The sequence below is a fragment of the Anarrhichthys ocellatus genome, unplaced genomic scaffold, assembly GCF_004355925.1.
Source record: "Anarrhichthys ocellatus isolate YVR2014 unplaced genomic scaffold, GSC_Weel_1.0 scaffold20, whole genome shotgun sequence".
Classification (NCBI taxonomy): Eukaryota; Metazoa; Chordata; class Actinopteri; order Perciformes; family Anarhichadidae; genus Anarrhichthys; species Anarrhichthys ocellatus.
Window position 1 is genome coordinate 2,807,421 of NW_022280050.1, and position 26,304 is coordinate 2,833,724.

General features: G+C 41.5%; 2 protein-coding genes across 2 annotated transcripts; one reads left to right on the plus strand and one right to left on the minus strand.

Moving 5' to 3' along the window:
* Window positions 1-953: 953 nt before the first annotated feature.
* On the minus strand, window positions 954-10,358 carry chmp2ba (charged multivesicular body protein 2Ba). The gene is made up of 6 exons (XM_031858420.1): window positions 10,153-10,358; window positions 7,595-7,686; window positions 5,071-5,265; window positions 4,417-4,519; window positions 4,033-4,139; window positions 954-2,787 (listed from the first exon to the last, which is right to left on the minus strand). Exons 1-6 carry the CDS (start codon window positions 10,184-10,186, stop codon window positions 2,674-2,676), a joined length of 645 nt encoding a protein of 214 aa, XP_031714280.1. The 5' UTR covers window positions 10,187-10,358; the 3' UTR covers window positions 954-2,673.
* Window positions 10,359-21,366: 11,008 nt separating this feature from the next.
* vgll3 (vestigial-like family member 3) lies at window positions 21,367-24,150 on the plus strand. Its single transcript, XM_031858696.1, has 4 exons — window positions 21,367-21,662; window positions 22,462-22,816; window positions 22,932-23,480; window positions 23,593-24,150. Exons 1-4 carry the CDS (start codon window positions 21,558-21,560, stop codon window positions 23,631-23,633), a joined length of 1,050 nt encoding a protein of 349 aa, XP_031714556.1. The 5' UTR covers window positions 21,367-21,557; the 3' UTR covers window positions 23,634-24,150.
* Window positions 24,151-26,304: the final 2,154 nt, after the last annotated feature.

Consider the following 26,304-nt stretch of genomic DNA (forward strand, 5'->3'; position numbering starts at 1 on the left):
GACAAAATCTAGGCTTTTATGTTCTGCTTACATCAGGTACCATTCATTGGTGCCTGGAAGACATATAAATTAGACTGCCACTTTATTATAGTGCAGGAAATGATGCTATGTAAGTTTGTAGACAGATAGATTTGAAATACCTTCATTCAACTTGATTGAAAATATACAGTAAATATGCCAGAGACACAGCGGGTTATTGCGAAACTTATACTTGTACTGAGCTATTGTCTTTCTGTTCCCAGACACTGAAAGGTGAATCAGTTTAATTCATTTCTGGTAATAAAGGAGAACTGTGTTTCATGCAGAGCTACACATGTGCCATCTCTCACTTCTACTAACGTCATTTTATGACCCATATAATACATACATTAGAAGAGAGAGTCAGGTTATGTGTACAGCATGAACTGTACAATTCATGGGTGTGCCACCGGTGACTCATTAATAAATCTAGAAGACATCTATTGAGGAGCTGGCAGTTTCCACTGTGATTCATGTACAGCTGTCTCACTGGAGCGCTGTCAGGGGAAATAAATACAGCAGGGTCGTTGGACCGCCGACACATTTCTAAGGCCCGAAAGTTATAGGCAAGATACGCTGAATAAGACAAAGCTATTAAGAGGCTTCTTAGTGCTGGTCTCACAGATGCTTTAACACTGCAGCTCTTGAAGGTACACCTCTTATTTTTTTGTCTTTATGTTTTATGTGTTCAGAGAACATTGGGGCCTTTACCGATATTAAAATATATTGGCAGATTGATGCTTGTTGTGATTAAACTTGAGCAAGCTTCAAGAGCTCGCCAATCATATGGAAATGAATGGGAACCAATGGCTGTCTGGAATGGTAGTAAAGATACATCTAAAACATGTATTTAAAGATAGATAAAATAGTCTGTAGAGATGGAAATAATGAGTTAGTCCTTTAAAGGGAAAACATAATAAAGGCTCACCAACATGTACCTGAAGAAACTTTATTCATTTATAAAAGCCATCAACCCTTTACAGTCACTTTACAATGACCAAACAAAAAAGAGGAGTATACATACACCTTTAAACAAAAGTGTGGACATTTCCTAAGCATAGAACTGCATTCAAACAATGTTGGAATCTGTTAAAACATTGTTTCCGCTCACAATCACAAAAGAAGAAGAGATGTTAGAAGGTAGTGGAAAGAATGATTTACAAAAATGCAATGAGTTGTCTGTTGTACATGTCAGATGCATGCAAGAATGGAAACATTTTCAATTTGTTTTGGCAATGGAAGTCAATGTGGGAACAAGAGGCCAGCGAGCGAGAGAGAGACAAAGAGTCAATGTAACTTAATCAGTGTCTTTCTCGTGACGCTGGCTGACATTACATCACTGCAGAGAAGCGCACGCTTCAGCTCCGAGGAAGAGAAAACATCTCTCGGATCACAGTGTAGTTATTATTTTAATGGTGTAGTGTGTGTGTGTGTATGCTTGTGAGTGAGGCAGCTTAAATAACATATGACAGTAACTGCACAGCAGCTGAAAGAGAGGAGGGACTGCAGGACCAGTGTCATCCCACAATCACTGTAAACCCCATGTCCAATACAAGATACACAATCAGATCAACCAAGAATAATAATTGAAAAAAAAACAACCTAATTTGATTACTCAGTAGCATCAAACAAGCTATTCAAAAACTCTTCGATATGCCGGTGTTACATTAGTCCTAATTTGTGTTTGATTAAGCTTTCCCACACAATCTGTACAGCATCACATCTGCAGCGGTGCAAATTAAACGCTTGCCCTCCGATCAGTCCATGCATTATGTAAATAACGTTTCCTTATGTAAGTAAAGTGAAGGCCTTACCCTCGTCAGCTATACATCTCACATGCACATTTCTGAGTTACATCATCTCCAGTAACTATGGTAGCGAACCTAAGGGTTTTATAAAAACATGATCATTAATCAGCTTAGTTGACCAGTTGCTTGATTTGTGTAGAGAAGGTTGCTGTTGATGCTCTGTCTCCCTTTCACTTGCATGGTAAAGCTACTGTGTCCCATTTCAGCCGGGGATATTTCATCCCCAACAACACGCACATGAAGAAGAGGACGGTTTGCCTCGGAGGAAGTGGATCGCGTAAATGGTGCGAGTCGGCAAAATACAAGTTCCATCTGGTTACTGACAACACCTAAGCTGTTTTTAATTACAGTGTTTTACTTATTAAAACTTGCTGGGGAAAGACCCTCCATCTTCAGCCACGTAAAAGCTGATAGATGATACGTCTAAGATGGGAAAAGCCAGTCCCATGGTCTCTACACGTAGCCCTTATACAGACGGAGATGTGTGGTACAGTAAACGACAGCATAGGTGGTTCAGAACTCTACTATTAGTCCACCTTTAGGCTGTGGCCACTCCAGTATGTTAATAAATATCATTTTCGCATAAATAGATCAGATGTTGTGGCTTAAATGATCTGTAAGGCAACCTGCCGAAGGAAGTGTGATTATGTGCGTGTTAATAAACATGTCCGCCCGCATGTCTTTGAATGTCTTAATGTGTGTGTGTGTGTGTGTGTTGGTGTACACCCTTTGTTACACCTTTAGCATTTCAACAATGATAAAAAACCAATGTGTGTAAAAGAGTCTGTATCAAACAGTGTTAATGTTGCACAAGTTTACAATGTGAACATGAATACAGAGAAGACCATTAGTCCACTCCCAGAGCTCGGAGCTGTCTCTCTATCTCATCGTCGGAGATGGTGGCCTGTTTAGAGGAGGCGGCGCTGGGGAGGCTCTTTCCTGCCGCTGGAGCTCTCACCATCTGGAAACACACATGGGCAGAACATTTCCCCATTAGCAGGCACACTCAATTCAAACTTAACACACACACACACACACACACACAAAGCCCGGTACTCGTCGTAAGATTGGCTGCTGTGAACAGCTGCCTACTGCCACTAATAATACAAACGTAAAAGACCCATTCAATTCCGATCGCAATTATTGTCAATTGTATTGGAAAACGATTAACTCCACGAAACAATTCATACCGCATGAATACTTTGTGATGTCCCTTTAAATGACTTACGCCCACCACAGCGTTAATGCAAGTGGGCGTCAGTTACACAAGCATTGTTCTTGACAGCAGCAAACATCCTTCACTTGACAAACAGAAATAAGAAACCACTTCTTGACGCTCTTTTACCCTTCCCTTGATAATTTGGCTTTGCAGGTTTTGTTGGTTAATGGTTGAATATCGTCTGTGCTGCGACATGCTTAAGGCTCTTTAACTGGTATAATAAAAGTGTTACAACAACCTGGCACTCACCACCCAAAAGGCATAAGTGCATGACGTGGATCTTAATTCAAACTATTATTAAATTTACCTTTGCTGAAAAACTGAAGCCATCTTTCAGCACCTGTTATTTGTCACGGCATTATATATTGAATGAAAATCCGGGTTGATTGAGAAAGCTTTATTGTTGAACACAACGAGAGCATTCAGAGAATTCTCCGCTCAGCCTTCTTTACTGTGATTAAGCAAGAATGAAAATGCCCCCCGACACACACACACACACATTTAAAAACCGTTTTGCAGGCTTTTTAGGAATCTTGTCCGTTTGTTCTCTCCAGCTGTGGGGCTTGTTTATGGGACAGTTTGTGGGGTTTGTACATTGTGTTATGAGAGGTAATAACTCATGAAGCCCCCCAGGGGGAGCCAGACACACACCAGATGGGCAGCCTGGCAGTTCCACAGACTAAAGTACAGAAGAGCTAGAAGAGCTGCAGGCTAGCCCCACCATGTGGCAGCTGGAATACATCTTAACAGTCGAGTAAAAGCCATGTGGAACATTTACTGTGTACTTCATGTTGCTGGGGGATCATTTACATGTGTAAAATGTGCTTTTATGTTCTCTCATTTCTGCCTGAGTAGTGAGAACACTTAAAAAGAGATAAATGAAAAAAGGCATTGCCCTATGGGCTTAAAGTTTTTCAAACAGAAGATAGTATAAAGTTAAGGCTCTCTCTCTCTCTCTCTCTCTCTCTCTCTCTCTCAATTTCTTACCTTTCCTGAGATCTCAATGCCGATCTCGTCCAGAACCTGGTTGACGATGTCCTGAGATTCCTCTTCGTCCCCGGACTCATCGAAGATCTCATCTAAAGTGTCGTTGACTGGACGGATAGTGAGACAGGAAGGGAGGAGATGAGGACACATTGATCACAGTTTGGACTTTAGAGTGAGAAATGTATGCATGTGTGGCTGCTTGTGTGCTATCGGTCCCACTACGCAAACGGAAAAGCCTATCTGTATCATAATCGTGCTTTCCTGTTTCTCTTTCTTGCGACACTCATCAACCCCGAACACCCGTTCTCATAGATCCTGACAATCTGGTTTAGGCGAGCCTGTAAATACTAGAGCTCTTTGTGTGTGTGTATTGCGAGTCCTTACTCATCTCCTCAGTCATGTCCATCTTCATGTTCTCCTTCTGGAAGTCCTGCATGGTCTGCAGGGTCTTCTGTGGATCCATCTTCTTATTTACTGCTTGCATAGTCTGCACACATGATTAAAAGAAAGGATAGAGAGTTGATCTCGAGGTTGTAAGCTGGTACTGAGGAGAAGCAGCAACGTAGCGAATAATCAAGACCTTCATGCTGCCTTCTTTTTCAGCATAAGCAGTTGATGTGAGTGGACAGTGCTGCACTACTCACTTAATAAATGGATTTTCTAAGAAAATCTGTGTCTAAACAAACTCTGTGTATGTCTGACATAAAACAATGAACACATTTTCTCTCTTTCGCGCTATGAAAACACACACACACACACACGCTCTAACACTCCATTAATCTGCTGCCTAATTATATTTGACCTGTGTGTGTTTGTGAAGTCTCTGTACTGCACATCGCTCCGGGCTAATTACCAGCTTTCACACTTCATTTACAACGACGCCACCAGACTTTAAACATGAACAGATCACACATTAATACTTTAATCACAACACAAAAATATTGCTACGAGTAAACACTGAAACTAGTTCCTATGCAAAACAGAAAGACACCTAACAGTGAGTTGAACGTAGTGGATATCAAATGTCCGGGGTCTTACCTTGGCTGAGGTGGCCATGGCGCCAGCCATCTTCATCTGGGAGTTCATGACCTTCGTCTGCGTAGACATGGAGGTGACCTTAGAGCTGACGGCGTACGTGCGGTTCTTCTGCTTCCTCAGCTGGACCAGCTGCTTGGCCAGAATCTTACAGGCCTCCTTGTTACCGCTCTTAGCCATTTTCTTGATTTCAGCCTCCTGAAAGGGGGGGGGGAGAGGGGTACATTTATGAACATTGTGTCAATGGAGCCCATAATATTGTACAACAGAAAAAGAAGCAGATGGAGCAGCCACTAACGCCTGACCCTAACTTACACCAACTGTGTGTATAAGCACATACATTGAGACAAATAGGGATTTTGAGGCTGCCCATGTTGCAGATTTGCCATAGCGGAGCAGCTACCTTACACACCAGATACATTTCTCATTAAAGTAATGTTTTGTGAACTTTACGGTGTCAGTGAGCGCCGCCAATTTTCCATCCGTTTCAGCAATACGACAAGATTAACCATGTCCAAAGCCACATTAAGATCCCGAACAATCAGGATGGAATAAATCAGCAGCCAAGTCAACTGCAGGGACAACTCTACGATAGCTCTACGATAGCTCTACGGGTAACTGTGGATCTGAATGGGCAATCCGCTCGGATGCCTTCCATGAAGGTACATTTTAGGTGCATTACTCGTTTTTAATGACATTCCATGACTCTCATAGTTCAGGAGGGCTTTTGCAGAGTATACTGTGTAATATATTACTGCTACTGATCATGTGACCTGCAAAGTGCTTCCATGATTTCCTCTTACTGTACCATATGACGCATAATACACACACACACACACACACACACACACACACACACACACACACACAATGCATTGATAAACAAACAAAGTATATCCATGATGCTCCCGAGAGACCACTGTGTTTATATAAATATAGACATAGTAAATAATGTCATCTGGATCAGGCCTCACACACTGGCAAAGCAAATGCATGCTTTGGTAAACATCAGAAAACACACTAATGCCCACAGGAACCTGTGTGTGGGCACGAGTGTGTGTGTGTGTGTGTGTGTGAGCATCCCGAGAGACACGAGTGGAGCTGCAGGTTACAGCCGGCTAGAAAGGCCTCTCAGCACAGCTGCAGTGTGTGTTGTTTATTTCTTGTGTGTGAGCTGAAAGCATCTTCAGGAAACAACAATCAATTATTAATGTTTGATGAAGCAACGGATATTCCCCCAATCAGCTCAGTGTCTCTCATACACACACACACACACACACACACACACACACAGAACAGGTGCATTAGGTTCAGTCTGGATTTACTTTCTTTTGTGAGCAGTAAAAATTCAAATGAATGCCACGGAGGGGAAGAAACAATGTTGAGCTGTGTAAGAAAAAAAGGAGCACAGTGACAATAATAATGTCAACTGCACTGTCATCTGAAAAACTATGAATGCTTTAATGGGGAAAAGATACAGATGAGAGCAGTGGGACTTCTCCTGACGTGAAGCATAGAATGTCTTATTTACTGTCCTGTCGGGAAAGCAGGGAGGGGGGGGGTGTTCTCCTAGACATGAAGGAGTGCAGCTCACCAATGTGAGGCTGTGAGGACTTCTCTTGGTATAGGAGCTGGGAATGTTAACGTATAAACGAGGGACATCGATGGACAATGTGTTGCAACAGCAGCTTTAATCAAACTCTCCTGTGAAGTTTACACATGACTAAAAACATTTTTTTTAATTAATTAATTAAATTTCACACAATTTGATATGTTTTCTGCATATTCTAAAATGTACCTAAAACCAACAACAAAAATAAAGAGAAACAAACTTTTATGAACCTGATTTATTGAAACTATAACTTCTGCCCTATATGCAGTATGAATGTGTGTGCTTACACTCACATTTGAGCACGCATGGTGGTGGTGGCGGGGCAACAGACAGTCATGATTGTGCTAAAGTGCTAATATAGGTCATTTCCATTTCTTAGTGAAAGTATCTTTTATTCAAAACATGCAACAAAGCCCTTTAAAAAAAAAAAAAAATAACGACTAATTAGCGGAAAGCATTAATGAGGAATAATAATCTGGTTCCCCAGGGAGGTAATTATGTCCTGTATGATTTTTACTTAAAACAATAGAGAGGAAACAGCCAGATTCTTTCATCTTTCAGAGAAGGGAAATGTTGTGTGTGTCTGTGAATATAGCCGCAGCGTGTAATTCTGAGTGAGCGAGTGAGAGAGTGCGTGCGTGTGTGTGTGTGAGAGAGAGAGAGGAGTCTGACTTGCCTGAAGCAAAGCCACCACACCAGATCATTCTTGCTATTAATTTAGGCCCATTAGCCAATCAGACTCAATCCCAGATTGTAGGAAAAGGATGTAATATGCATATCTAGCTATGTGTTGGGATAGCAGTGATGCAATATATAGAAATCTATGGAAAATGCCTTAGAGATACTTTTGTTTCCCCAGACTTCGCTCTCTGTGTGTGTGTGTGTGTGTGTGTGTGTGTGTGTGTGTGGTCCCACCATTTGTTTCTCTTGTTTCTCCAGCGCTGATCTGTCCCTGGTGATCTGTCTCTGGGTGCCACGCAGCTCCTTAGACTGTTCCTTGATGATGTCTTTGGAGAGAGACAGAAAGGAAGACAGGTCACACTTTGTGAAAGCTACAATAACTAAAGACTTATAACACATAAGTGCCCTTTCCAGATATCAAAATGCAAACACACGCTCTCTCAGTTTACGTGGTAACATGTATAACTTTTGATCTTATCAAATATACAAAATACAATTTCACTCTGTGCAGTGGTGGTAACACAAGTCCAGTCTCAAAATAGCTCACACCAATATTGAGTCAGCTCTAAACCACGCACACAAAGTGGCATCATGTGAGCTGACGTACGACTCTGAAGTCACACACTCATCCACAACTTCTGAGTGAGGGACAGCCCGCATAATCACTCACACACACACACACACACACACACACACACACACACACACACACACACACACACACACCCTTCAGGTCCTCCATAAAAAGAAAATATGACAATGATGACAGAAAATAATACAGTCTTAAAATGTATCAGAAATTACCTAAACCTGATTCAGTTTAAATTCGGAGGTGCTTTAAGATGTTGCAATGCACAGCACAATACATATACAATATCGTTTTAGGAATTTTTAATCCACAACGAATCGTCTAGCATTAAGTAAAGTTAAGAATCAGCATAAATTAACTCCTAAAATACCATTCAACAGGTCAAATGAACAAAACAAAACTTTAAATAAAAAGAGCAAAACAGGAGGAATCCCTGTTCCAGGACGAACGGATGTCAGTAGATGACCACAGAATAACAGATCAATAAATCAGTTCTCTGGGAAAGACATGTAGAGTTTAGACAGTATATTATCTAAAAAAAAATAACAAAAAAAAGGAGGAACTGAACAATTGATTCTAAATTCTAAACAATTGATTCAGCTCCATATTCATAAGTTGCAATATAATATAGAAGAAGATATCACTTCATGGTAAAAAGCGAACCATTGCCAAAAAAAGCTTTCTTCTTTGTGAAAAGTTCAGCCGGCATTAACTCGGTCAAAACACGTCAGTGCGTTGGACCACTTGTGGGATCGACGCATGTACACGTATATGGTGACGTGCCGCCAACGTTTCAAAGTGGGAGGGATATCGTCCTACAAATATGTGCGATCTAACCCCCCCCCTCCTCCATTCGCCAAATAACCAGAAACCACTTCAGCCACCCTACCCAGGGCTACAACGAGAAAAAACTCTGTCCATAGAAGGAGAGATGAGACAAGTTAACGATAACGATGAGATGAGATGGAAAACTGCAAAATGTCAATGAGAAGACCTGACAACGGCTTGGAATGGAGGGGAGGCACCGCGGCACAGTAAGTACAGTATGCAGGCGATCGGTGTGGGTGAGACTGGGAGGACAATGATGGGAGGAGTAGGGAGGCGGGTCTGTGGAAAGATTTGCCTTAAACAACAGAGCATAGTTTTAAACATGAAGACAATAAACTATGATATGTTTATGGAATTCTCTACACAATTAAGTGTGGGGGGGGGGGTCCAGAGTAGGTGAACTTTTAATGTGCCCCCCCTCTAATCCAGCCCTATGAGTCAATATAATCAGTATTTGAAATAGAATAATTGATTCATTAAATATGATTAAGGAGAGGCTGGTTTTCCATTCTGACCTTGTGAGGCTGATTGCCGCGCCTGGAGACAAATACGAAAATTTAAAGGCTTCTCAAAATGTAGACATCACTGTATGTTACAGATTAAAATGTAGACATCACTGTATGTTACAGATTAAAATTACACCGTCCAAGTGCAAAGACAGCATGATATGAGGTCATATTTTAACAGCGTGTCCTTTATATTACAGAATTGTATCACACAGTTTGTAATAAGGTTGTTTTTATTTTACTCATGAGTCAGTAATGTAACGTTATCTTTATGTATGTCTTCTCCATACAGGAAATGTGAGAGTTGGAACTGTAACCTTTGGTATAATTTCAATAAATAAAATCCAATGATCAAATATAAAAGTCAACAAATAGTATAAGGGCTATTATCTATTTGACATGACATATTAATAAACGTTTTGACACACATTTAATGACAATTGGGGGTTTATGTGACCGGTTTGTGTTCAGACATTATACAACAGTTACTAAACCTTAGCTCCTGTGTAGCAATGAAGTCACCTTCTTCCTTTATGGACCTCACGTTAGCAGATAGCTAACGATTAGAGCAGTGTGCGGAAACGAACCTAAATGACCCAAGTAACATGGAACAACACATATTGTTGCTCACAGCTACATTGTAACGTCAATGCGGCCATTTATGTTACATATAGCTACATTAAGTTTACATTAACGCTGTTTTTAGGCTTCAGTCTGCAGTGTGACTTGTGACTCAGCGAGACCCAGAACAGGTTGAACAAGTTAGCGTCAAATGGGAATAGCTAAAGTTAATATGGGAACAACACAGCACTCTGAACACCTGGGCTAAAAACAACTTAGCTAGTTTTTTCCACACAGAACAAACTTACCATCGACTGTCTTCTTCTTGAAAAGGGAAGCCATATCGCTGCTTTGTGTCGACTAATATATAAAAAGACAAATCCTGTACTGTTACACTGTGTGATTCTTATCGCTAAAAACCGCCGTTAAACCGACGCGGTGGGCCGGTTTAGTAGCTTCGGTTTCCTGGTTGACTTTCTGTTGTCGGAGTTCCTCCCTCAGCTGACTGACTCAACTGCTCCCCGTGACGTCACGGCGGGACTCTCATGCTGCCTTCACGTGTACCTCGTAAAATGTCTCACAATGATCAGAAAAGTGTGTCTAAACTGGTCAAAAATAATGCCAAATAATGAAAAATAGCAACACTGTCACCTTTGAATGTTCTGTTGGACTGCAAAGCCCTATGAATGTCTGGATTATAGAAGAATATCATCTGAATGCTAAGGTGTATGAGTGTACCCAGTCTACACCAAGAACTATGAACAGGGGTTGGACCAGAAAAGCCATCGTTAGCCTGACTGTCATAGACGAATGGCCAATGCAATTACCAAAATAGATCAATAAAACTCAATGTGTTACAGCAAATTAAGACATTAGATTAGGACCTCAATCCTATTTACCAGTCTTTCAGTTTATTCATGTCCATTGAACATAGAGTTGCAATATTACATGCAGTCTGTGAAGGCAGCATAAAGGCAAAGGCGCTAACAAAAAACAATTGGCAACAAAGACATTTGTTATTATTGCTTAATGCTACGGCTTGGTAAGCAAAATAAGTCATATTGAGTATGCATGGATTTTAATTTTCACATTTAGAGGATATTTAATCTTATTTTGTTCTCCGTTCCTCTCAGTCTTCTAGCTGGGACAGTGTGTATGCAAGCAGTCCATGCATTTGGGCATGTTATCAGTATATGCACTGGCCATAGCACACACACATGTGTAATCTGTTGTAAGGAAACAATCCACAGAGGGTGTTCCTGCCTATAAAATAACCCCCACAGCTTCTCACATCATCATAAATTCTGTTCTTCTCAATTTCCTTCCTCATCTCTTTAGACCAGAGGCGAGGGTTTTCATGCACTCCAGCATGTATTCATATATTCGTATTGTTTTATTTCATGTTGATGCTGAGAGCAACTTTATATGCTGTGGTGGGACTCTTGAACCAAAACCAACTCAATTTGGTGCATGTGTGTGTGTGTGTGTGCGTGTGTGTGTGTGTGCGCGTGTGTGTGTGTGTGTGTGTGTGTGTGTATGTGTGTGGTGTGAGCTGGGGGGTCTCAACCCAGAAATAGTAAGAGATGCCAAGTTTTGGCTGGAACAGAGGAGAGAGAGGGGTGACTTTGAGGAGAAGGAGGGGAGGATGGGTAGCCTTCAGCTCTTTTCTCTATCTCCAAAGAGGTGTGTGTGTGTGTGTAGGTGTGTGTGTGTGTGTGTGTGTGTGCACTTGCCTGTGTGCATCAGCATGTTGTCCTGAGGCGTTGTTCTTGTTAAGGTTATTAGGGAAGATGTTTGGCGCTAATCAGTGGAGGACTACAGGGACCCCCACTAAACGGCCTCATCATCAGAGGGCCCCAGTGGTGATAAATCTAGCCCCAAGCACCCAGAGGGCCTGCAGGTACCAAGCCTGTATCTGTGTCCGGTAGTCAGAGCATGTGATGTATTATATATTGGCAGGTTATTATCGTACAAATTAAACAACAAATAAAGAAAATGCAAAGAAAATGCCTCTCTTCTCATTTTCATTGTCTTTCACTATCACATTCTCCCTTTTTTTCTCTAGTTTCTTAAACTATCTATCTCTCCCATTCTCCTCCTCCTCCTCTATGTAATATAGCCCGGGGCAAGCATACATGTAATGTTAAGGCACTAACTACAGAGTGTATGGACACACGCACACACACACACACACAGCAGAGAGAGACATTCATGTGTGAAATGAGATCTCTGCTCAATCAGTGGGAGTCGCAGCCATAAAGCACTTCAAGCTTTTTAAGGTATCATCGAACAAATCTCACAGATCCTTTCACTTGATGACTGTGGAGTTCTTCTTGCAACAACTGTGTTTTTCTCCTCTTCACAGATAAACCCATTCATGGACATCCAAAGGTGAAGCCAAGTGTTGGGTCCGGCGATGCGGGATCCAAACCACAGATTCCATTATTTTTTTTTTCCTATTTTGTCATTTGCAATACAATTTCAACAAAAGCTCCCTCGGGCCTCCTCAGGATGTACATCTCATTCCCCATATTTATCTAGCGTAAATCATGAATCATAATAGGATACAAGATATGCTGCATTCTTCCGTCTGCCTCTGACATGGAAGCAGGCTGAAATATGTTTATATGTTAACACAGAGAGATGAGGAGCTGTGATGGGAGGCACGGGATTTCAACACTACTTCTTCTCTCTGACGGATGGATACTTCACCGCTACACAGATGGAGAGGGATAGATAGAAGGAGGCAGCGAGGACACAAAGAGTACCAGGGGGATTAAATGAAGAGAAGAATAGAGGGCAAAGTCACAGAGTGGAAGAGAGCGAAGAATCAATGGAACAATCAAAGCTATAGAGAAGCGCATGGGACAAGAGGAGAAGTTATAGTTTACAAGATCGTCAGAAAGTCTGGAACCACTTGGAAAACTGAAATTCTTACTAATACCGTGAACTCTGCAACCATAGTCTTAGACAGATACATGGTGTTCACTGTCCCTTTTATAAAGGAATAGCTTGACATTTTATGAAATGTGTTTATTCACTTTTTTGCCGTAAATCAGATGGCACAAATTATACAACTATCAAGTCTGACGGCTAGACATGAAGCTACAGCCAAGAAATAATGTATTTTGTTTGTTTAATCCGCACAAAACCTGAAATGTGAAAACGACGAGTTTTAGTTATACAGGGTTGGTGCTATGCCATACTATGTCTTGGTAACAGTAACAGTAAAATGGTTAGTTTGTGAGCCTAGCAACCTCACAGTGATGACAAGATACCAGGCGGTCACTGCACAACTTGTCATTTTTACGCTTGGGTTTTTGTGTGAATAAAACAAAAGCAAACATGTCAATCAGAGAGCTTTAGAGGTGCTGGCAGGCTGAATTTTTTACCTTCGGACAAAGTCAGGCTAGCTGTTTCCCCCTGTTTCCAGTCTTGATGCTAAGCTAACAGGCTGCGTGACTTTGAAAATAGACAAACATAAGATTGGTATTGATCTTCTCATCTCATCTTCAAGAAAGCGAATTATTTTATTCACCAAAATGTCGAACTGTTCCTTTAAAGATAAGATACATGCTAATCAGGGTTATCCACTTTTAACATGATGCAGTTTGTTATTCATAGTACATGAGAAGTGATCAGCACCACACTGTATAAATGGAGAACTTGTAAGAGGAATTATCCCTCACTTGACATTTTGATCAGTTTAGAAACAAAGTGTGTAAGTAGTGCAGAGGATTTAGGACACATGGAAGACAGCAGGTGGCTGGGAGAGCGGGAAGAGACGAGGAGATGCTAATCAGCGGGGAGGCAGGGGGCAGGGAGTTTGGGATGGTCTAATAAATCGAGTGAGTGCCTCCACCCGTTTCTGCCCGTGGGACGAATGTAGTCGCGCTCACCGGCGCAGTGCAGCATCGGGGAATTATGGGTAATGAGGGATTATTCTCCCCTGTAGTGTTTACTCATCATCATTGCCACTCACAACCTCCCCATCCTCCAAAGGAGCACACACACACACACACACACACACCTCTAACACTGAGATTTAGCATGTAGATGCAGGTGTGGGGTATAAATGCAAACACGTGCAGGCACACATACACACAAACCATGCTGATGGTTTTGTGAGTAAGGTCAAACAGCGAGGTGTTATTGTTTAAATCTGCTGCTGGCGCCAATTTTGGATGTCACACTCAGGCACACACACGGTTCAATGACACCCTCTTTTACCCACAGGTCCTTTTTGCCTGAGGAGGACAATCTGTCTGAGGGTAGACCCTACATGCATCAAACCAGAACCCTGTTCCGCCCTTTCTCCCACTTTATTTTATCTCTCTCTCTCTCTCCCTCTTCTGTCTCTCCAGTCCGTGGTCCCCCTCGCCCCGGGGCCAGGCTGTGACCACAAGAAGTAGGCTGGTGGTCCCAGCAGGAGCCGAGGCACCATTAGCATGAGGGAATTAGAGTTATTACAACTGGAAGGGCAACAGAGGACGAGCGTGAAGAGGCTTTGTTGAGTTGTGTGAGGGAGAAAACAGACAAAGTTGGAAGATTTATTCATCAGATAGTTGTAGCACATCAATGTTTTTGTAATAATAACACATACGTATGCTTTGTAGATTGTCCGGATTCTGTATGTCACACAAATAATGTGTTTTTAATGAGTATGTTTAACAGTAGGTATCACATTTGAGATGGAAGACTTTATGATCCAGTTAGAGCAGTGCAATTTGTAATGACAGAGGGACAGGTAAGTTGAGTTTGTCAATTGAGAATCATCAAACTGGAACAGCAGAGAATCACCTTCAGCTAGCAGTTTTACACCTTTTACACCACTTTCTATTTTGGTTTTAGTGTTGTGGAATAAATAATGAAATGTTATAATAAGAAGGGTCTTCTTTTTCTTGTCGAAAACACAATGGACACACTCTCAGGTGACACATATTACTTTGAGTGGTTTATTTTGTAACTTTTGGAATTAATTCATGTAGAGTCTTTGGTGATATAGAAATCGAAGCCTACCTTTTTTCAATTATTTATGGCCTTTTATAAATGGCTTAGTTTGTGAAAATATGAGCACACAGAGCAAACACAACATTTTATTGCAAATGAAAACACAAAAGACTGAAACAGAAGAGCATATGCAGTAGATCTGAGCACATTCTTTTATAATAGGCATCAAATTAGTCTTTTTCTCTTATAAAAAGAAAAATCACATTCTGTTTTTAAGCAGTAATCATTGTGTTGAAGTGATATCAGTAGTTTTATATGGAGAGGCGGCCCCCAAAGCAAAATAAAGGCTAAGATTGGCCGTGTCCCACATTTTCGCTAAAGGTGCCAGAACAGCAAAAAAAAGCTTCCTGTGTCTCCACTTATTCCTTTGTGTTGTTGCATTAATGCTCTGTCTTTTCTCTACTGGAGAGCATTGTATTACTGTCACAGATAATATGAATCAAATCTACATTCTTCCCCATGTCAGTGTTTAAACCAGACATCAAAATGTAGCTCCAAAAAGTAATAGAGCAAAATCGTATAGAAAGGAACCGGTATATATGCTTAATTTCACACATATCCAAAGTATGAAGTATGTCCAACATTTACAGAGTTTTGTTTTTCCAATTAACATTTAAATTGATGTCCAGCTTTTGTTTAAAAGGAAAATTCCACCCAGTTTCACTCTCCAAAATGGTACAAACGTCTGTCAAGTGGATTCGCCCTCCATCAACATGACCCTGTCTTTGAGTCTCCATCATGTCATTAACTTCTGCTGGGCAGCCTGTGCAGTTTCCTTTATCTTTATACAAGCAGAATATGAGTAAAAACTGGAGGATAGAGTATAAGCAATTATCTGCTTCTTAAGCAAGGTCAGCTTGGTGACTCTTGAGGGAAGCCAATATCCTCTGGTCACTTTGTTAACAGACAGACAGTATGAGCGCAGGCTGTCAGACACACACACACACACACACACATGCACGCTGTGGAACAAGTACTTTTCTTTGTCTAGTCTTTGCAATTAAACCTCCCATTTCCATTTGTAAAATGCGCAATAATGGCCCGAGCAATTAAAACTGAATATGTGAGATTACTGAGATAATGAAAAAGGCAAACGCATGGCGCTTTTGTTGAACAAAAAAGATGGGTTTTTTTTTCCTTTGGCTTAACATGGAAATTCTATTTCCATTAACTTACAAATGACTGTCTTTTGCTCATTAGAAAACACATTGCTGCTACAGTGCTAATGATCCAACTATGTTATTTTGTGTCTCATTTAATATTACACATCAAGACACATGTCCTAGTTTTGAATTAGAGGCAATTCCGCTTGTGTATATAGCGAGAAGTGTTTTTTTCTGAATAAGAACAAAGTCCTCTGATATTGCATCACTCCATGTATTTGAAGATGCACTAATGGTTCTTTAATTAGATTGTATAGTTTGCACTCCTCCCCCACCTCTCACACACGCAACACTAAAGTAGCAACTGCATGAAATGATCCAGTGAATGTACAGATACACACATATCATTTAATAAGTGTGTGTGGAATAATGGAAGTTTCACCAATATGCCAGCCATTCCCGTTTTAGATGTTTCCCTTGACTTAATGTCTCAGAGGTTCATGACCATGAAATTATGAAAAATATGATTCACAATTTTAAACATATCATATTTGTCATTAGAACTCAAAATAATAGTGTTATTTTGTAGGATTTTACAAGAATAAAACATCTTGCAGCTCAATGACATCTACATTGGTGGTGGCCAACGAGTACCAAGATGTACGTGAGAGAGCCTGCATGGGTAGTGTTCATTTGTTTGCCTGCACATGAGCCTTATTATCCTCATCATCAACACCGTCATTATAATCATCATCATCTTCAGATCATCCAGAGAGTCAGCTCAGGCAGGTGTGCATTTCTATAGACCCTCCCCGGGGCAAAAGAACGATAGCAACAGCACCGCAAAACTCATGATGCTGCAGTCTGCTTAATGTGAGGTATCATCATCAACAGCACTCAGCGTTATCTCACACCTGCCCAATCAGGAGTGCACTGTAAGGTTGAAAAAGGTAGATGTCTTTAATACGGCAAGATGCTGCGTTTTTTTGCTGAAAATGAGTTTGACAAACAGCATTGTACGTTATGTTTTTAATTGTCATCCTCAATGTCTCAAAACTTGGAGGGTCGAACTTTCTTTTACCTCTGAGACTCAGATCTGGGACACAACACTTGTGACCTGTTTTTTGGGGGGGTTTCTTGGGATATATCCCTTCAAATATCCTCCCTCCCAGAGAGGAATGCTCATCTGAAATGTGCCTGTGATCTAAAGTAATGGAAGTTTAGTTAGGATGAGAGAATTCTTTAGATCTAAAGCACTGGAGGTTCCCTTCGTTCTTTGAAGGGTTTAAACCAGCAGGAAAAGCAAACAATTCTCCAACTCCACTTTAATTTCTGTCTCTTCCCTTCTCCTCCCCCCGTTTCCCCCTCTAAAACATCCACTAATAATCATCTCTGTGCCTCATTAAGAAGCAGAGGAGTAGAGGCACAGGCTGCTCCAGATGTTTGGTGGAAAACCCCTGAGGTCCGGCGTCTGTGTCAGAGAGCTTGCGTGTATCTGTCTGTTGTAATACGCACTATCAAGTGTGCATGATTGCGCGCATGTGTGTGTGTGTGTGTGTATGTGACACCGCTATAAATGTGTGTGTTTGATACTTCCTGCACTGTCTCCAGGCATCACTCTGAATGTTCCACTGCCCCACTTACACAGCAGGCGAAGGCAGCGAGGGACAAGATTCACTCTATGAAAACACTAGATGGAGACACGGACTCACTCTGCCATCTCTGCAAAATTTGATAATCAGTCTCTTTGTCTGCTGGTGTTGTCACAGTGAGCAATCTGTCAGTCAAGACATGCAGGTGGCAGTAAAGGATTTGAATGATTTATGGGGATGATGCTGACGGTTGACAGTTTATTCAAATCTGGTCCAGTTAACCGGTCTCCAACTTTGTTGTGATAGTTTTTTAATTGCTTATTCTTTGTAGAATTGATCAGTGAATTGACCACATATTGTCTGTTAATATTACTATTCTTTAAATACAATTTAAATCCTGGAGTACACAATGAGCACTTGCTTTTTAGAAAATCAAGACATTTTCGTGATTGCTGTATAAGTGTTTTTCTTTCAAAATGCTGCCACACTTTCTAATGTCTGATCGCATCATCAGCTTGAGACTGAATAATTCACACTCCCTTTGTAAAATCAAGGTGAATGAAACATGAGTGAAAGTGGTGAGACTGTTACCCGCTTGTCATAAATGTCTCCGAGGTCTCATCAGATGCGGCACCTGGCAACCAGCATGCAGTGCAGGATGTAAATAATAAATCTTCCTGTTGTTTTTGTTAAACATTTGCATTTCACCAGATCCCACAGTGGGGCGAATGCACACTGATAAAAGGTAAGAATGAGAAGAGAAAAATAAACCGCAAAGTGAGAGGAAAATGTAGCAATGTAGGAATAGGAATGTAGCAATTGCACAAATAACAAAACTTTGATTTCTTTTGCTTCTTTGCCATTCATTTGTAAACTCAAAAATGTACTTTATAGATGGCTCTTTGGACTAAACATGTATTTAATGCCTGCATTTTGTTTGATTGGATGTAAAGGGGCCCCACACGTCCCAAACTAGACTGAACCAGTGACTTTTAGTGACCTAAAAGCCTTGTTTTCACAGAAGACATTTAGACTTGTCACAGTAAAGCACAGGGGGAAATAATAATATTGATGCTTCAGTTTCAGGCTCCTGGTATTGTGCATGCTGGCTCACTGTCACACTGTCTGTTACTAGGGCGCTTTTTTAATACAACGGAGCCCTCGTTAACGTTATTACTAACACCTGTGCTGTTCCTATTGGGACATGCCGAGAGGCCAATTACTGTGACTACATGATGGATTGTTGTTGGTGTGTGGGAATGGAAATGGGATGGCAGTGTGTATATTTTCACTGTACTGTGTGTGTGTGTGTGTGTGTGTGTGGTTAGGCTTCAACAGTACCGATTACAGCGCTAGGTTCGTCTACGACCTAATTATCTTTCATAAAACACATTTTACACCTCTGCTACAGATTCGTCTGACAGCAGAGACAAAAGCCACCACTTGCAGTGTTAAGCCTTACAATTTACTGAATGTGAGACAGAAGGTCAGTTCCTACACGTGTCATACTTGATCTTGGTGAAGATAAGAGCAAGCAGCAAAGAAGCCAGGTGCCATCAATCTAATCGCTGCCTGCCTCTGCAGCACCCTGCTGTCTCAATTGAAAAACAATGGTGAGTGAAAATGAAAATTGAGTGCGGTAATTTGTTATTTGTGAAATTGGGTGTTGTAAAATGGAATTGGCTCTCATGTTTAAATATTTACAACCCCTTTGCAATCATGCCCCCAAATTCTGCATATCTTTATGTCAGCCCTTTTTAATGACCTGTTCTTCCTTGGCTTGAGATGTGAGTCGGTGTAACTGGTTACTGCATTTAACTGGAATTACCCTTGCTTATTTTTTTGGATCACTTTTTCTCATACTGTGTAATCTGGTGAAGTTTCTCTCTTGACCGATCTGACTGAAGGTATCTGGCCAGAGGAAAAGAGACGTGCCTGAGCCAGAATGGGCAGTGAAATCACTTTCTCAGAGGGCTCAAACCTTCTGCTGCTCAGGAAAGCCAACCATATGTTGAGCAAGTGGCGGTGGTGCTTAAGTTCAGCTTGAGGCTTTTAGGGAGAAACCTCTGCACCGTCGTCCTGGAGCTTGCTGGAAACGCCAGCCACGATAACAAGAAGCTGTGCATTGCTCCTCAGCACATGTTGTTGGCAGGCAAAAATAATGTAGAGCTTAACAAACTGCCGACAGGGCTGACGGTCATGGAGGGTGAAGTATGCCGACACACACAGGCCAGCCGGAAGACCAAGGTGCCCATGGATTATAGATGGGCTGAAGACATTCAGTCTCAAGAGTTTTAATTGTCCTTGAAGAGCTCGTCACATTACAAAATAAAGTATTTCATTTAAAATAACACAAGTCGTTATTACTTAGTAAAACACTGAGGTGAGCGGAGACGAAAAGGTGAACATGGGAAGAAAGTGTTTGATGGATTGTTAATTAATTGATTTGAGATCATCTTTATTAAAACGCCCTTCAGTATATTTTGTTGACTTCAAAGTATAATATTCACCAAAGATCAGCATATTATTCTTGAGGTCATAATTTGCTTCTTTTACAGATGGTGTGGCTGTGAAGCTCAGAGAAGGTCTCATAAAGGGTCAAACTGACAGCCTTGTCATGTCATAGGCTTCACCAACAGGTGGCAGCAAACAGCTCAACTCACTCAGTCAGGAAGCTTCATTTAAAGAGGGAAAGCTAAGGAAGAGTCATGGCAGTGATAACCATGGTGTCCTGGAAGCTGAATGGTTAATGGTCATACCACTGCAAAGTTAATGGTTGGATTTCATCTTTGTTTGCCTCCTTGTCTGATATCTGCATGTCTGCTATTATAGTGTGTCTGACAGTATTATGGAATGGGCTCTACAGAGAAATAAAACTTGTTTCTTTACCTTTCTGTTGGTCCCCTGTTTGTTATTGTGTGTCAAGCTCTGAGAAATCCCTTTCTGAAATTGTGCATTGGCGTTGCTTCCACATTTTTGGAATCATCTAAATATTCAACCATGACATTGAACATCTTTTAGATAACACTACGCTTTTTGTACTCTCACCGACTCCAACACAACAAACTGACAACCTGACGTTCGGTGGCACCTCTCTCTCTCCATGTGTCACTGACTCTTCCGGTAACAAGTCATATGACACAAACACAATCGGAAAGAGAAAACTTTTATTTCAATAATCCAGTCAGACACTTAACAACAATCCGAGTCTGAAAGTGGTAAAAAAAAAAAGCACTTTGGTAGACCTACATTGATGGTGCACATTTGCCCAACATGATTGCTTTGCAGCCCGTCTGGCTGCAACCTGCTCCCATAACAATAGACTAATTTAAAAAATTGTCATCCCCATCAGTCACTTAGACAAAAAAACATAGGAAAACGGGGTCCAGGTTGAAAAATTCCAAAGTTACCCTTTAAGTATTTCCAAAGTCCTGGCAACCACCCTAAACTGTTACAAGCAGTCCTGAGGTCAAATACCTCTGATCTAAGATCTTTATAAGACCCACAGTATGAGTACAAACTTGTATTAATGAGTGCCACCAGAGGGAATTGAACCATTTCACTCATGACTGTGTTAGTGCCTTGCTAAACTCCACTGCTCCATGCACACTGTTCCTCGGTGGGCGTGAGTAAATGGCCCCAGCCCTCTCTAAATATAACTCCCCTCCAAAACAGAACGAGAGAGAGACGGAGGGAAGGGATAACTCACCCAATCAGAGGCGGTCTAAAAAGTTTTTTGTTTTTTTTTTTCGTCAGAATACAGTGTGTGTGTCTTATATCGTTTTGATCCATTTGTGGCCCCGGGTGGTGCTGGTGGAGAGCGCAGCGGGACGCGCATTGTCTGTATGCAAACTGGACGACATGGCCATTGTATGCGTTCAGGCATATATGGAGGCACCGATAGCTCGGGGGGAAACAGCCCGTCTGAAGTCTCAGGAGTGAAGAGCCCTCGGCCGTGTTGTGCGCGTTTCCCTCCTCTCTTCTCATTAACCGCTCGGGTCCGTCGCTATGAGTTGCCTGGATGTGATGTACCACCAAAGCTATGGAGCGCACTACCTCCCTGCAGCGGCATACAAGGCGACGTACTATAACCACCATCACCAGCAACAACAGGTGAGATATTATTCATACAACTTTTGAATCTATCGAGTTACATAACCTTACTTTTTTTAGTTTCGAGTACTGGACATTTCACTAGCTCATGTCTCCTTGGAAAGAAATGTGTGGCATAACTAATTAAGGACAACTATTTTTGATAGGCTGCTAAAGAAAATGTGTAAGTTAACTTTTGGTGTATATATATAGGCCTACCATAAAGTTAAGTTAGAGAATGTGACCTCCCCTAAATATTGTGTAGACTTTTCACAAGCACATACAAAGAAAAATCTTACTTATTTTAGTTTTTCTCTATAAAGTGTTTGACTATATTGCCTGACTTCTCTTCAGGACACCACTTCAAACTTCCATTACCCCTCATAAGCACCCCTCTTAACTTCAATTTCAGTTTTGAATGATTAAATTCCGGCCTGATGTTCGGTATTCACTTCAGGTCAGGCGTAATGACACGGAACTATTAATCCTGCGGTCAAATGGTGATGTAATGACAGCCGGTCAGTCACTCAGGAATGTGGATGGGGCACACTGAGCTTTACAAATAGTTGGAATGCAGTGTGGGGAAAAAAGTAACTTATTTTCACACAGCTTCCAAGCCTATGATTATGGTACTTAGAAATGGTTTATGTTTTTATTGTGTGGAAAACTACGGTAGCATCACCAACATGTGTAATAAGATTTGGCTCTTTATTCTCCATCTAAAAAAAATTGTAAATTATTTGCTGATTCTATTAAAATGTAGTTTACTTCTGGTTTGATCTGTAAATGAATCCCTTTCTATCTCTGTCTCTTCCTCCAGAGGAGGCTGAGTGTTTACAGTAAGATGCAGGAGTGTATGGAGCAGCAGCAGCAAGGAGGAGGAAGAGGGATGCTTTCCAGGGATCAAGGCCTTCAACAGGGTCCTGCAGCACCAGAAACCGAATCGGGCCGTAGATCCACATCCGATTCAGACCTGAAGGATGGTCCTCAACCAGCAGAGGCAGAGTACTTGAGCTCCAGCTGTGTTTTGTTCACCTACTTCCAAGGCGACATCGGTGACGTGGTAGACGAGCATTTCTCCCGGGCTCTCAGTCAGTCTAGCACCTTTAACAGCGAGACCAAACCTATCAGAGTGACTCAGCCGTCAGCCTCAGCCATGTCTGGCTTATGGAAAGGTGAGGGGTGCAGTAAATTAAAATAGTTCTCAAAAAGCTTAGTTATTCTATTCCTTAAAGCACTGGAATTATTGTGTTGCCGTGTGTTTGTGTCTTTGTGATGCGATTGTTTCAGATGGGTCTCTCTCTGAGGGTCAGAGCAGCTCAGTGTGGAACAGCACCTATCCATCCCAAGCCAGCCCTTGCCTTCCATCTGTCTCTGTCTCAGTCCACCCAGACTTCTCTTCCAGCCCCGTTTCCTTCAACCACCCAGATGGAGGTCTGTGGGCCGATCACGTGCTCTCCCAGGCCAGCCTCCCCCCTCCGGCTGCCCTCCACGACAGCTGGGCCTACAGCCTGAACCCCCCGAGTTCAAGTGGCTACCCCAACGTCCACAATGTCTACCATCCACACCCTCACCCCCACATCCACACCCGGCACCACCACCCCATGCTCCATTCATACCCAACCCACAGCTCAGCGTTGGATCCCAGGTTTAATCCTCTGCTGCTGCCCGGTGTTAGGACCCAGAGCCAGCCGACCGCCAGCACAGGGAGTTCCCCACCCAGCGAGGGGTTGAAGACGGAGATGGACCCCAGCAGCAGCAGCAGCAGCGCCGTCACGGCTACCTCTGTCACCTGGACTCCCTCGGCCCTCCATGGATCCTTGGAGGTGTATGACTCAGGTAGATACAAAGCAATACATTCACTTTCAAGCATTTGTTAAACTTCACCCGTCACCCAGTAAGTGACACTCAGCACATTAGTAATTCCCCCTTCTTTCTTTCTCTCCTGCAGCTCTTGATCAGACCAAAGCAAAGACGTCAGTCTGGTTCTAACTGATGGACTGACATTGAGAAAAAAGGAATCAATTCACACCAAAAAGGACCTACTATGTGGCTCTCTCAATGTATGGCTGCAAAACCAGCACTGTAATGTACATTGTAGATAGAAGGCTTACTGTAGCTTAGACTATGAGTCTTGCACTGTCAACAGAACTTATTATGGAGGTGAACTCAGGCTTTGGACTTAAATGACAGTGATCTCCTGCTTTGGCTGCAGGTCAAGGGTCGCGAAGAATGATTAAAAAAAAACGGACTACTAGCTTTAAGAATGGGAAGCCTCTTCTTCTCTCATGGCACAAAACTGCATTTCTCTTTCATGCAATGTGAGACCAAGTGGTTCTGTTTCAAGAGCTTGATTTTGATCCACATTTTGTTTTGTACAGTAAATGTTGTAGATGACTCTAAATGTTTTTGTGTGTACCGTTTTGCCATGCTAAGTTGTTGTTTGCTGGATGACTTTTGCTAAAATTCTTGCCTGAATGCTTCTTTACTTTTTGCCTTAAGGGATTGTGTAGTGTAAATATTGGTATTATATGTTTCAGTAATAAATTGTTGAACTGTATTTGCACTTGAAGGTTCTTTTTCAGGCATACATTTACTAAACATGTAGAATCCAGGGAAAACATTTTCTTCCAAGTCAATCCTCTATTTTCTAGAGGGTATTGAGCACATCAATCGAAAATGTGTTCAATTCATTCAATTTCATGCTCCCAAGAGACATACATGTGTTGTGCAACTCATCGTACATAACTTTTCCATTACATCAAATCAGACAAAAGTTTCCTTTAGTAAGATACCAAACGACAATAATGTGTAGTGCTTTTGCCATTCACCTAAAAAGAAGGAAAATTGGGCAACTGGGCTCTTGCTCAAAATAAGAACTACTGAATAACTTTAATATTTCAGGTACAAACAAGGCTGGAGTTGAGTTACACTGTAGGGAAGTGGGTTGCATTCCACAGACAGTTAGATACCATGACATGTCTGTTGTCTGTCTCCAGACAAACACGCATGTGAAAACACACACTCCCAGACTGAGAAACACACACCAAGGAATGCATTTCCTGTCTGGACAGGAAGTTTGTCAGAGTGGCAGACTACTGAGACATTCAAAGACACAAGCAGAAAGACATATTTCAGGTATACACAGTAAATGATATAAAAGATCTCATGCATATTCAAATAAAATAAAAAAGCACATGCACTGAAACAGCCTGGAGATCAGTGTTTTAATCTACATTCAAGAGAATTCAAGAAGTAATGGTCATTGGTATGAGCTGGTTGCTGCTTTAAATACATACTTCAGGCTCGCTCCAGTGCCAGGACAAGCGATATTTGTACCCATCCTGACATAGACAACAGCTGGTTGAGTTTGTGCCGTCATGGCTCTGTGTATGTGTGTGTGTGTGTGTGAGTGTGTGTGTGATGGTGAGCAGTCTGACCAGGTGGATCAGCAGTAGCAGCCCACTAACATTCCACCCTCCTCCCCCACGTCACCCATTCTTCGCTAAACATCAGGATTTCATTTCTGGATCTCAGCTGCTGTATTTCCATCCAAAGTATCAACAAATCAATCATAATGCATCAAAATGAGAAACCTTAGTGGAAAAGGCTAATCCAACACTCAGAATTGATGATATTTGTTTATTATCAAGAAAAACTTTCCACGTCCACCAAGTGGATCAGGTCGATGATAAGATTTTACTGAAATCTAACAATAAAGGGCAATCCGATCCACGCGGACAAGCTTGATAATAATGATTATCATCAATAAATGTCATTATAAATGTCATGAGCAGTAGTCTACAAGAGTCCGGTATACAGTATACTGTACATGTATACTGTATATATAGTGACAAGTGAATTTGAAGACTATTGGTCTTAGTGTAATTGCCAACATGCAAGTTGCTGTCTATTACTTTGTTCGTATTTGTATGAATCGATGGACATCACTCAGTATGAACAACATTATCAGACACAGAAGTGTATCAACAAAACACACAATTGATCAATTAATTGGTTGCCTGTACCTCTTCCTAAAAATCCTCCAGTTGTGGGTTTATCTTTCATATGGTTTATGTGTTAAGATACTGCCATGTTTTGCCCTGTTTGAGTTAATTTCAGCAGTAAAACAATAGGCTTTAATTTACATGTAAATGTTACACATTCATACAGAAAACCTGTCAGCAAGCTGACATCTTTATAATTGTGTATTACGATTAATTTGCTGTTTGAAATTCTGTAAATCGCCCATCAGGTTATTTAATACATCAGGCCTCTGAGATTGTTAGAGCTCACAAAAGAAAAGCAAGAGACCAGGTGAAAAAAAGACCAGACGAAAGGAAAAAAGGAGACTTTAGAAGATTTCCCTGCTAAGTATACATCCTTCCCTCTCCTCTCCTCTCCTCTCCTCTCCTTCAGAGCTCCTTATTAGCATTAGCATATAGCTTCTGCATCAGCATGTAGTGTTCTTATATGCTAACTAACAGGCCTCCCACTGGAAGGCTTGGAAAATCACCACAGGCACTTCCACTGCAGGAAGAAGAGATACAGTAATATAGAGCTGGAGGCTGCATAAAAGTGAATTAATATTTCAATTATACAAAAAGGGGTATAAAAACGGGTCAGTCAGACATTTAGGAAATGTTGCTTGTGTAGCATTTGC